This window comes from Salvelinus alpinus, chromosome 3 (genome assembly GCF_045679555.1).
Source record: "Salvelinus alpinus chromosome 3, SLU_Salpinus.1, whole genome shotgun sequence".
Classification (NCBI taxonomy): domain Eukaryota; kingdom Metazoa; phylum Chordata; class Actinopteri; order Salmoniformes; family Salmonidae; genus Salvelinus; species Salvelinus alpinus.
This window is the reverse complement of record NC_092088.1, coordinates 25336887-25349152: the sequence shown is the minus strand read 5'-3', so window position 1 is coordinate 25349152 and position 12266 is coordinate 25336887. Positions and strand designations below refer to the sequence as shown.

At 42.5% G+C, this 12266-nt stretch overlaps 1 protein-coding gene across 1 annotated transcript; it reads right to left on the bottom strand.

Annotated features, from left to right (window-relative positions):
- On the bottom strand, window positions 1–12038 carry spsb3b (splA/ryanodine receptor domain and SOCS box containing 3b). The gene is given in 8 exon segments (XM_071392248.1): window positions 1–263; window positions 266–676; window positions 1939–2064; window positions 2211–2313; window positions 4819–5006; window positions 5277–5466; window positions 6692–6818; window positions 11969–12038. Coding segments are annotated over 7 exon segments (1281 nt in total). The 5' UTR covers window positions 6812–6818; window positions 11969–12038; the 3' UTR covers window positions 1–120.
- Between the last annotated feature and the right edge of the window lie 228 nt (window positions 12039–12266).

The window sequence follows — 12266 nt, the reverse complement described above, 5'->3', positions numbered from 1 at the left end:
TCTTAAAGTGCTTAGAAATCTGAGCTAAGATAAAACTCTTTCACTCTTGTGGACTTTTCCACCAGTAGATGGTAATGGCATTTGTAGAAAGGTTCAGAATAGATAAAGTGCCAACTTGATCTAACATTTCTGAGTGGATATTTGAAAAAGAAAAGTCATGTCCTCACTGTCTGAGTTGCTCCCTGGAAGGGTGGGCAGGCAGGGGCACAGGGAGAGGCAGGGCTGGGAACTGAGTGAGAGGAGGCAGGGGCATTGGCATGGTTGGGTACAGGGCTAGGGAAGGAGCAGGCACTTAGGGTGGACACCTGGCTGAGACAGGGGCTCGGGCATGGACTAGGCTCCTCAGGCAAGTCATCATGCAACTCCACTGAAAAGTCATCAACGAAGTCTTCATTCAAGTCCTCCATCAAGTCCTCAGACTGCTCGGGGGCGTCGTTGTTGAGTGTGAACACCCAGCCCAGCTGGTTGTGGAGGAGGTGGCGCAGGCCCGGGGGCAGGGGCAGCACGTTCAGGATGTCAGGGCAGTCGGGCCGCTGCTGGCGCAAGCGAGAGCAAGAGAGGTACTGCAGGGAGGTGGGCGTGTAGCAGGCCCGGATCACCTTCATACTGCTCTTGGCTGCAGTGGAGCACACCATAGGGTAGAACTTCTTATTCTGCAGCCTGGTGGTGGCCACACCTGAGGAACAGGAAGAAGGGAAGAGACCGAGACATTAGGCACATGGTCACATGTAAATCTAGAGCAAATGTTACCCTTACAGTTGAGGTAGGATACGTCAGCACTCTGAACAATCTAAACTGAACAAAACTATACTGTTCATAAAAGGAAATCAGTCAATTGAAATGAATTCATTAGGCCTTAATCTATGGATATCACATGATTGGGAATAAGTAGGAGCGTGAATCAGAAAACCAGTCAGCATCTGGTGTGACCACCATTTGCCTCATGCAGCATGACATCTCCTTCGCATAGAGTTGATCAGGCTGTTGATTGTGGCCTGTGGAATGTTGTCCCACTCCTCTTCAATGGCTGTGCGAAGTTGCTGGATGTTTGCGGGAACTGGAACACGCTGTCGTACACGAAGATCCAGAGCATCCCAAACCTGTTCAATGGGTGACATGTCTGGTGAGTATGCAGGCCATGAAACTTGAGGTGATGGTGGCGGAAGAATGGCACGACAATGGGCCTCGGGATCTCGTCATGGTATCTCTGTGCATTCAAATTGCCCTCGATAAAATTAGGTTGTGTTCATTGTCCATAGCTTATGCCTGCCTATACCATAACCCCACCGCCACCATGGGGCACTCTGTTCTCACCCTGGTGAGAACGACAAGCACTCAGATGAGCTTCCCTGAGACGGTTTCTGACAGTTTGTGCAGAAATTCTTTGGTTGTGCAAACCCACAGTTTCCTCAGCTGTCTGCGTGGCTGGTCTCAGACCATCCCGCAGGTAAAGAAACAGGATGTGGAGGTCCTGAGCTGGCGTGTTTACATGTGGTCTGCGGTTGTGAGGCCGGTTGGACGTACTACCAATTTCTCTAAAACGAGGAGAGAAATGAACATTCAATTCTCTGGCAACAGCTCTGGTGGAAATTCCCGCAGTCAGCAGTCCAATTGCACGCTCCCTCAACTTGAGACATCTGTGGCAATGTGTCGTGTGACAAAACTGCACATTTTAGAGTGGCCTTTTATTCTCCACAGCACAAGATGCACCTGTGTAATGATCATGCTGTTTAGTCAGCTTCTTGATATGCCACACCTGTCTGGTGGATGGATTATCTTGGCAAAGGAGAAATGCTCACTAACTGGGATGTAAACAAATTTGTGCGTATGGAAAATTTCAGGGATCTTTTATTTTAAAATCATGAAACATGGGGCCAACCATTTATATGTTGTGTTTATATTTTTGTTCAGTATAGTTTGAATCAAGGTGTCACTCACCTATACAGCGGCGGTTCTTATAGAAGGTAAGGGTTCCATGCCACGTGTCAAAGTGCAGCCCTATGATGGAGCCTTGGCCAAAACGGGACGAGAAATTCACCTTGTCCCCTTTGTGCTGAAGCATACCTTGAATAGGAAATGAATAAAAACCGGAGGCAAATTAGTGAATTACTATGTATAAAGGTGAACCTATCATATCTGTCATATCCATATCCTACCTGTCATATCCATAAGGCATGCCTATTCATAACATTTATGGGTCACTTCCTCACCTGTGTAGGAAAGTCCCCAGCTGTCCTCGTCCATCCCCAGCATACTGCAAAAACTGTGTTGGAACTTGTCCAGGTTGACCTCAGCGGTCCCGATGCCCACCATCTACATAGAAGACAAAACATACAATAATAGGTAACAATGTTAAATACTGTCTGGCTGGTTGGCTGGCCTTGTTTGTCTGCCTGGTTGGCTGGCCTTGTCTGTGTCTGTTTATCAAATGATCTATGCTCAGGGTTCGAATTACACACCTTGTGAAAGAAATGCCATACCTCTTGTTAGCTTAAGATTTTGAAGGGGGAAAATGTATCCTGATTATATACAGGGATCTATAATGACGCTTAAGTCTGCAATGCTTTAGGCTAGAATCAAGCTTTCACAAGGAAGATATGCTTCTGATGCACATGGGGATATCTTTGGGTCGTCTCTATAATATTCACAGGCTGAGCTACGTTCTTCTATTGTCGAGGAGTAAAAAAAATGAAGAACACTGCTTGGGAAGTAATCTCTGTGACTCTCGCTATCAATTGAGCTAATCACTTTCTGAAAAAATAAGATGTTTAACTAAATTGATACTTGATAGTTCAAATAAATTACCATATTATAACATATTTATTAGGGGAATAACATTTGTGAAAATAGTCCACTTTATTTCCCCCCTATTTAATTCTGTATCATGAAATAGCCTACCTTAAAGATGTCATGAATTTCAGGAAACAAAGTTACAAAGTGGGATTAAAATAGGGAAAGGGGATACCTAGTCAGTTGCACAACTGAATGCATTCAACCGACATGTGTATTCCGCATTTAACCCAACCGCTCTAAATCAGAGATTTAATTGTCATTTTCTGTCAACGATCTAGATCTAGTCTGCTTTGTCAAAGTGGAAGAAAAACTCTAACAAGAATCACCTTTGGTAGTGATTACAGCTGTGAATATTTATTGGGTAAGTCTAAGAGATTTGCACACCTGGATTATACAATATTTACACATTTTTAAAAATAATCATGTTCAAGCTCTGACAAGTTGGTTGTTGATCATTGCTAGAAGTCAAAATTGTAACTAGGTCACTTGGGAACATTCAATGTCATCTTGGTAAGCAACTCTAGTGTATATTTGGCCTCCCAGTGTCTATTGGAAAGCAGACTGAACCAAGTTTTCCTCTAGGATTTTGCCTGTGCTTAGCTCTATTCCATTTCTTTTCATAAAAAAAAAACTCCCTAGTCCTTGCCGATGACAAGCAGAACCATAACATGATGCAACCACCACCACGCTTGAAAATATGAAGAGTGGTGCTTCTACACCTGCATTGCTTGCTGTTTGGGGTTTTAGGCTGGGTTTCTGTACAGCACTTTGAGATATCAGCTGATGTAAGAAGGGCTATATAAATTGATTTGATTTGATTTGGTGCTCAGTGATGTGTTGTGTTGGATTTGCCCCAAACATAACACTTTGTATTCAAGACAAAGTTCTGTACAGGCTTCCTTCTTTTTACTCTGTCAATTAGGTTAGTATTGTGGAATATCTACAATGTTGTTGATCCATCCTCAGTTTGCTCCTATCACCGCCATTAAACTCTGCAACTGTTTTAACCCCCTAGAGTCGATGTCCGTGCCCCTGCAGAAATGTAGTTGGCTTAATTTAAAAAAATCCCATCAAAATACGTCAGTTTAAACTGGAGATATGTTTTTTTTTTTTATGGGCTGCGTCGCAATCCATCGCATCCGCCAATAACCTGTGATTTTATTTTAATTCCACCCCGGTCATAGGCCTAAGCCTCCCAGGAATGCTCAGAATTGACCAACTAACAGCTGCTTTTACAAAACAAATCTCCCACGGGGGTCATGCCCCAGGACCCCCTAGCTTCCTCCTCCCTGGGTACAACAGTGAGGGCAAGTAACAGTACCATGGGAAAGCCCCACTGACAGCCCTCATTCACTACTGCTAATACACACGGATCACTCTCAAACAATGTTCTGCTTTTACCCCTATTGTAAGGTTTAAAAACAAACATGATAACTTTCTCCATATTGGAAGGCATTGTTTTACTCTATATATTTATTACACATTTTTGTCAGATATGCACTTTCTGCTTCACACTTATTAAATGCCTATTATTTTAAGATTAACATGTAATGCGCCAAATTTATAAAACACATCGGCCAATTCAGAAGGGAAGAGAGAAACTTTCTGGTATCAACATGTATTATAACTGGGCTGGCACTGTCTATCAGTCCACTGTAGATGGAGTACTCTGTCCATAATAAAGTCTCATGTGAGACAGGATAGACTGGGAAACAGAGCCAGTTTCCGACTCAGTCTCGGGGGGTGGTTGAATTTTCGGTTTAGAACTTCATCATTTGGGATATCAATGAAAACGCCATCGGGAGTACAATAACGTGTAGCCTTAAGTTTAGTTGACAAGTCTCTACATGTTCAACATTCCTACAGACTTTCGTTGAATTTCCACGACACTTGTTAACTTTTAACAATTCGACCCCTGTCTATACTGTAGCTACACTATGGGCCTACAGTATCTGTAAACATGTAAGGGTTAAAGGTTAACCCACTTAGGGTAATTCCTGACCTGGATGTTTTTTGCGTACGTACCATGTCTGTGCCATAGACGGGTGACGTCATCTTGATCTCCCAGAAGTGCTGTCCATCTGTCAGCTCCTTGGTGCCACGGATGGCGGCTGTGCCACAGCTGTACTCAGAGTGGAAGCTCACCTTGCGGTTGTCACAGCTCAGGATTGCTGCATTGGACTTAACGCCCTCATCCCACACCCAGTCAAAACCTGCAGAGAGACAATATGATGGTTATCCACACTAATTCATGACCCATCCATTGATAACACCTGCTACATTTTCCAGGTACACTGTTTAAGCTATACTGTGCATGCTCCTATACATAATAGCTCCACATCCATTCAAAACGTGGACATACAAATGCATTGCTTGACAGTACAAAGAACATACAATTATTCATTCACCTATACAGTAAACACAGACCAGACTAAGTGAGAGACAAACACAGATCCATAGTTCCTATCCTTCCCACTACACACCCTGGTCCTCCTCTCCACACAGGCAGTCGTTGAGGGGCTGGAAACCCTGCCGCAGAGCCCCAGGGCTTGTTTCCTCCTGGGCGTCACAGTGACAGTAGGACTCCCCTGTCACAGGCACCGTGTCGGACACAATGTCTGTCACCTCCGGGGTGACGGCCAGGTAATCCACTTCTGAGTCCGAGTCACTGATCTGATTGACGCACATGGGATAGACAGAGATGGTTAAGGCTACTGAGTTGGACATTTGAGAATGTCCCTAGTTTTAACTGAGAGAACAGGTAGACTGAACCACATTTGAGAAGACTAATTTGTGAGAATCTGAGGAATTCGCAATCGGATCGCTTTCAGAAAGAAAAAAAAGAATACAAAAAACAAAAACCGACTAGCTTGGCTTAAATTAAGACAAAACCAAAAACTAGCTTAGTAGGTCCTGTTTGAGAAACGTCTGGAAATACCGTGCACTGCAACCTTTCCTCAGTCGGTTACCTCAACTTAAGCACCGAGCTCGTTCAGGTTCTTTAAAGCTTCTATAGGTTGACCCTTTCCCTAAAGAGAGGCCCTTGCATTCCCATTGGAGCGCAAGCAGGGTATGCCAACATTTAAAAATAGACCTGTGCCAAAAATACAGACCATCCATGCCTTAGGAGTCCCCATTCAGTAGACACAGCCATTTTGAGACAGTTGAATCCATCATGGAAAACTACTGGCTCTAACGAGGTCATATTTTCGATCATGCCGCGGCCTCGTGTTCTCTCTCAGTCTCAGCATTCTCCCATTGCTCTTTCAACTCTTATCACCCCCTCTCTACCCTAACTCCTCTCTGGGTCTGCCCCAAACACACACACACTTCCACACTCTTACCTTTCATCACTCCACCCTTTCTATTCTTTATTTTTTCGAACCATCTGTAGTCCTCGCGCCACTCCTCCCTCCTTTTACATCTCACCACTGCACTCCTCCTTTCTCCATCCCCCACTCCTCCCTCTGTCTCTTTCTCTCATTCCATCTCTATCACTCCATCTCTCTTACTCCCCCACTCCATCTTTCTCACTACCCCACTCCATCTTTCTCACTACCCCACTCCCTCTCATTCCCCCACTCCTTCTCAATTCAATATAAGGGCTTTATTGGCATGGGAAACATATGTTTACATTGCCAAAGCAAGTGAAATAGATAATAAACAAAAGTGAAATAAACAATAAAAAATGAACAGTAAACATTACACTTACAAAATTTCCAAAAGAATAAAGACATTTCAAATGTCATATTATGTCTATATACAGTGTTGTAATGATGTGCAAATAGTTAAAGTACCAATGGGAAAATAAATAAACATAAATATAAGTTTACAATGGTAAATATAACCTACTCTCTCTCCCCCATTTCCATCCATTCCCCTTCTCCCAGGTTCTCACCTGTGTGTGTTCGTCGCCCCACTCCTCTCTGTCATTCACCAGTACCACGGTGTCAATGTCTCGTCGGATGTCGCTCCACACGTAGCGCGGAGCTTGGCTGTTCCTGCTTCTCCGTAGCATGGCCGCTCTAAAGAGACAGGAAGGAAAAATCACAAATATATTTCATTTAACATACATAATATACAATACAAAGGATTGTCATAAAACACTAGTAATATAATTTTATAACCTATATCCCACAATTTCAGCATGGTGAACTTATGTTGGCAGACATGTGCATCCCATTGCCCTACTTGAAACTAGGCTAAATATGTTTCGAAGATCACACTACACACGTTCAACTTGACAAAGCTACTTGAACTTGAATCATTTATATGCCCTGCTGGTGGGAACGATATGATCAGTTAAAATACTCAGTCACATGTAGTGGTGAAGTTGAAATATCAATGGCAGTGACGTAGCATATATTATATTTGGAAACAACATTGATTTTATTGGATTATTTGGGTCACATGATCCAGATAGGGATGTCATTTGGCATAAGAAATGACACAAGATTGTTTTTCAAATACTGAAAGGGAGACAGCACTGAGCAAGTGTTCATTTCAAATATCTCACTTCAAACATTATACAAACAGGCAAACTAGGTCGATTGTATCCTCTTTCACCCCTACGGGCAATACAAGATGCCAACTATTTTTATTTAACTAAGCAAGTCAGTTTAAGAACAGATTCTAATTTACAATGACGGCCTACTCCGGCCAAACCCAGACGACGCTGGACCAATTGTGCGCCGCCCTATGGGACTCCCAATCACGGCCAGATGTGATACAGCTTTGAATCGAACCAGGTACTATTGTGACGCCTCTTGCACTGAGATGCAGTGCCTTAGACCGCTGCGCCACACGGGAGCCCAAAACTAGTCCTTGAGACAGCACTGAAACAAAGGTTTGGGGTCAATGCCATTTCAATTCAGTCGATTCAGGAATTAAACTGAAACTAGAAAGGGTAATTTTTCAAGAAAAATTGTGGGATTTGCTTCAGCTGTCCAAAAGTATTTTTAGTAGAAGTTGTTGGAGTCTAGTGTGGTGGGAAGTAACAGCAGAAGTAGTGACTGCAGTACAGAGGTGGAAAAAGTACCCTATATATATATATATATATATACAGTGGGGAGAACAAGTATTGGATACACTGCCGATTTTGCAGGTTTTCCTACTTACAAAGCATGTAGAGGTCTGTAATTTTTATCATAGGTACACTTCAACTGTGAGAGACGGAATCTAAAACAAAAATCCAGAAAATCACATTGTATGATTTTTAAGTAATTAATTTGCATTTTATTGCATGACATAAGTATTTGATCACCTGCCAACCAGTAAGAATTCCGTCTCTCACAGACCTGTTAGTTTTTCTTTAAGAAGCCCTCCTGTTCTCCACTCATTACCTGTATTAACTGCACCTGTTTGAACTCGTTACCTGTATAAAAGACCTATGTATAAGTGTACCTATGATAAAAATTACAGACCTCTACATGCTTTGTAAGTAGGAAAACCTGCAAAATCGGCAGTGTATCAAATACTTGTTCTCCCCACTGTATATATACACACACCACTTATTTTACTATACCACTTTAGTAAAATAAACCTACCCTGATAGAAAATGACTCAAGGTGAAAGTCACCCAGTAAAATACTACTTGAGTAAAATTCAAAAATTATTTGGTTTTAAATATACTTATGTATCAAAACTAAAAGTATAAATAATTTCTAATTCCTTATACTAAGCAAACCAGACAGCACCATCTTTTTTTTTTACGGATAGCCAGGGGCACACTACAACACTCCGACATCATTTACCAATGAATCACGTGTGTTTAGTGAGTCCGCCAGATCAGAGGCAGTAGGGATGACCAGGGATGTTCTCTTGATAAGTGCATGAATTGGACCATTTTCCTGTCCTTCTAAGCATTCAAAATGTAATTAATTATTTAGCGTGTCAGGGAAATTGTATGGAGTAAAAAGTACATTATTTTCTTTAGGAATGTAGTGAAGTAAAAGTAGTCTATAGTAGTCAAACTATAAATAGTAAAGTAAAGTACAGATACCGCAAAGTAGTACTTTAAAGTTTTTTACTAAAGTACTTTACAGCACTGCTGCAGTAGTGGTGGAAATAGTAACTGTTGCAATAGTGACTGTAGGCCAGTAGTAGAAGTAGGCTAGTATTGACAGTGGTAGTAGTAGGCCTAGTAGTTGTAGCAGTACACTGCAGCAGTAATAATTACTGTTGTAGATAGGTTGGCTAAATGGTAGGCTAATGGTCATTATAAACCGCGTGGTTCAAACCCTGAATGCTGATTGGCTGAAAGCCGTGGTATGTCAAACCATACCATACCACGGATATGACCCCCAAAATATTATAATTACGTTGGTAACCAGTTTATAATAACAATAAGGCACCTCAGGGGTTTGTGGTATATGGCCAATATTGTCACGTCTGCTTCCGCTCTCCCTTTCTGGTGCTCGAGGGCGCCAGGCTGCCCTTCATTACGCACACCTGTCACCATCATTATGCGCATCAGCGATCACTGGACTCACCTGGACTCTTTCACTTTGTTGATTGCCTTCTCTTTTTCTGTCTGCTCCTCAGTTTGTTCCATGTGTCAGCATTAATGTCGTTATGTGTTCATGTCCAGACGCAGTCCTGTCCTGTTCCATGTCCGTTGCTAATTAAAATGTTCACTCCCTGTACTTGTTTCTCGTCTACCAGCGTCGATCCTTACAAATATACCATGACTAGGGGCTGTATCCAGGCACTCCACGTTGCGTCGTGCGTAAGAACAGCACTTAGCCTTGGTATAATTGCCATATACCACACCTCCTCGTGCCTTATTGCTTAATTATAACTCAGTTTCGTGTCCTGCCTAAGAACAGCCCTTAGCTGTGGTATATTGGCCATATACCACACCCCCCCATCCCTTATTGCTTAATAATAATTCTGCTTTGCATCCTGCCTAAGAACAGCACTTAGCCGTGGTATATTGGCCATATACCACAACCCTTGGGCCTTATTGCTTAAATATACCACGGCTAAGGGCTGTTCTTATGCGCGACGCGAAGCAGAGTATACCACAAACCCCCGAGGTGTGTTACTGCTATTATTAACTGGTTACCAACAATAGTAAGAGTTTTTTTGTATCATACTTATATATATTGTTTAATACTGTTTAAGCCATTCAGCATCCATGACCCAAACTACCCAGATTATAATCAGTCTTATGTGCTTCCCCAGTTGAAATCGTGACAGGCGAAACAGCGCTACTGGTCGCCCCAGACGCATTTGTTATTGTTATTGTTTTGTTCTTTAAAAAGGAAGAAATAATGGCCTCCCGAGTGGCGCAGCAGTCTAAGGCACTGCATCGCAGTGTTGCAGCGTCACTATAACTTGGGTTCGATCCAGGCTGTGTCATTACCGGCCGTGACCGGGAGTCCCATAGGGCGGCGCACAATTGGCCCAGCGTCGTCCGGGTTAGGGGAGGGTTTGGCCGGGGGGGGGGGGGGGCTTTACTTGTCTCATCGCACTCTAGCGACTCCTTGTGGCGGGCCGGGCGCCTGCAAGCTGACAATGGTCATCAGTTGAATGGTGTTTCCCCCGACACATTGGTGCGGCTGGCTTCCGGATTAAGCGAGTTGGTGTTAAAGAAGCGTGGTTTCGCAGGTCATGTTTCGGGGGGGGGGCCTGATGTGGTTACTAAAACAGCTGTATCTCTTGCTTGATAGAAGATATTTGTCTACCTTGTTGGGAAAGTGGTAAAAATTTCAGTTTTATCTAAAAGTTGTGAGAAAAAGTAGTTGATATGGTTACTTAAATAGCTGTATCTCTGGATTGGTATTATATTTTTATAATCTGATTCCAGATTTGAATAGCAGAAAAATAGGTAAAGATGTCATGTGCTCTAAGTTTTTGTTTAACTTTTTGGGGAAGTGGTCAAAATAGCTGATTTGTGCAAAAGTCCGTTTTTACAGAGAAGTCAACGTTGATTTAACGATGGGAAGTTTAAAATGTCTGAAATTGGAATTTATCTGAATTGAAATGGAATTTCAGTTAGCTTCCTGAATTTAAATATAACTGACCCCTAGCCTGCTTGAAACATATAGGCTCCACAGAAAAACACACAAACTGAACTCTGGAGTTGCTAACCTATATTCTCCCTTGTCTGAGGTTGAAGTACTGTTGCTCCATGTGGACTGTTTCCACATGTAAGTTTGACCTTTAAATCCAACATGCCTTCTAGTGTGCCACTTTGGCAGCGAGTCTGCAGTCTGTGAGCCGGTTCACGAGGTCAACAGTGATAATGTTTTTTGACCCACTGACTGCATTGAGTGATGTGATCATAAATGATTAAGCCCCTGGGTGGGGTTGGGGGAAAGGGATGGGGGTTTGGGGGTGGAGGCCCACTTATGTCCCGATGATAAGGATTTGATTTGGGGTCAAATAATGTATGCTCAGAGGAGTTGAGCTGACATGGAATCTGCAACTGATGGCACGCCTTGCTTAGGCCTAATGTTTCCACAGAAAGCAGGTAGCAGCTGGGTAGACTGCTGTCCAAACAGGTGCACCAGATCATTGCCAATGGTTTAGATAAGGGAGTCTGACGCGCCTCACTTTAACAGTGCTTAGCCTATATATTCTATCACCGTCATCTGAGTAACGCAGGCTGCATCCATGGCTCCACGTCAATCAAAATCGAATGTATGTTATCTGGATACAAGTTCAACCCATTTCTTTTCATGCATGAGCACCAAACACATAGTTTGTTCATTTTCTAAATACATTTTTATTCAGAGCCAAGTTTGAATTGCTCTTTGCTTACTTCCTTATGTCCAAGATGCAATGGGTTATTTAGTAAACATTTATATGTAAGTAGTTTCCCCCTGAATTTAAGTAAATATTGGTTTTCCAACCCATAAGTCCCTAATGATTTCCTATATATTCATTACATAGTAATACAGTTAGTTGAACCAAAAGTGTAATTTGTCATTGTACACTGTTAAAGTTGACATGTTTGATTCACATAAAAGCCATAGGCTGGCTATACTTAACTGATATCTAAGGACTGTCAAATATATAACACAATAGCCATTTAAATTTCAGTAATTTAGCAGACGGACTTATCCAGAGCAATTTACAGGAGCAATTATAGTTAAGTGCCTTGTCCAACGCTCTTAACCGCTAGGCTACCTGCCCCCCTACTTTCATTAAACCAGGAAAAGGTTCCTACCTTATAGTTGTCTTCTTATGAACTATCTTGCATGTTAGGTCTTCTATACCAGACTCCTGAGTGTGACAGGTGCAACTTGCTCTATGACCTAGTTCCCTGCATGTCAGACATCAACAATACCCTTACACGCCCACACCGAGCACTGATTGGATAAGTGTGCTAAAAGGGAGGAGTCTATGCTAACTTGCCTATCTAAATAGGGTAGATATAACATTCTGGTAGAGATTGTATTGTGGCTTTATGTAGGTGTCATTTGTGGCAGTATTAACTTATTTATGCATGTTCTCATTACCCTGGT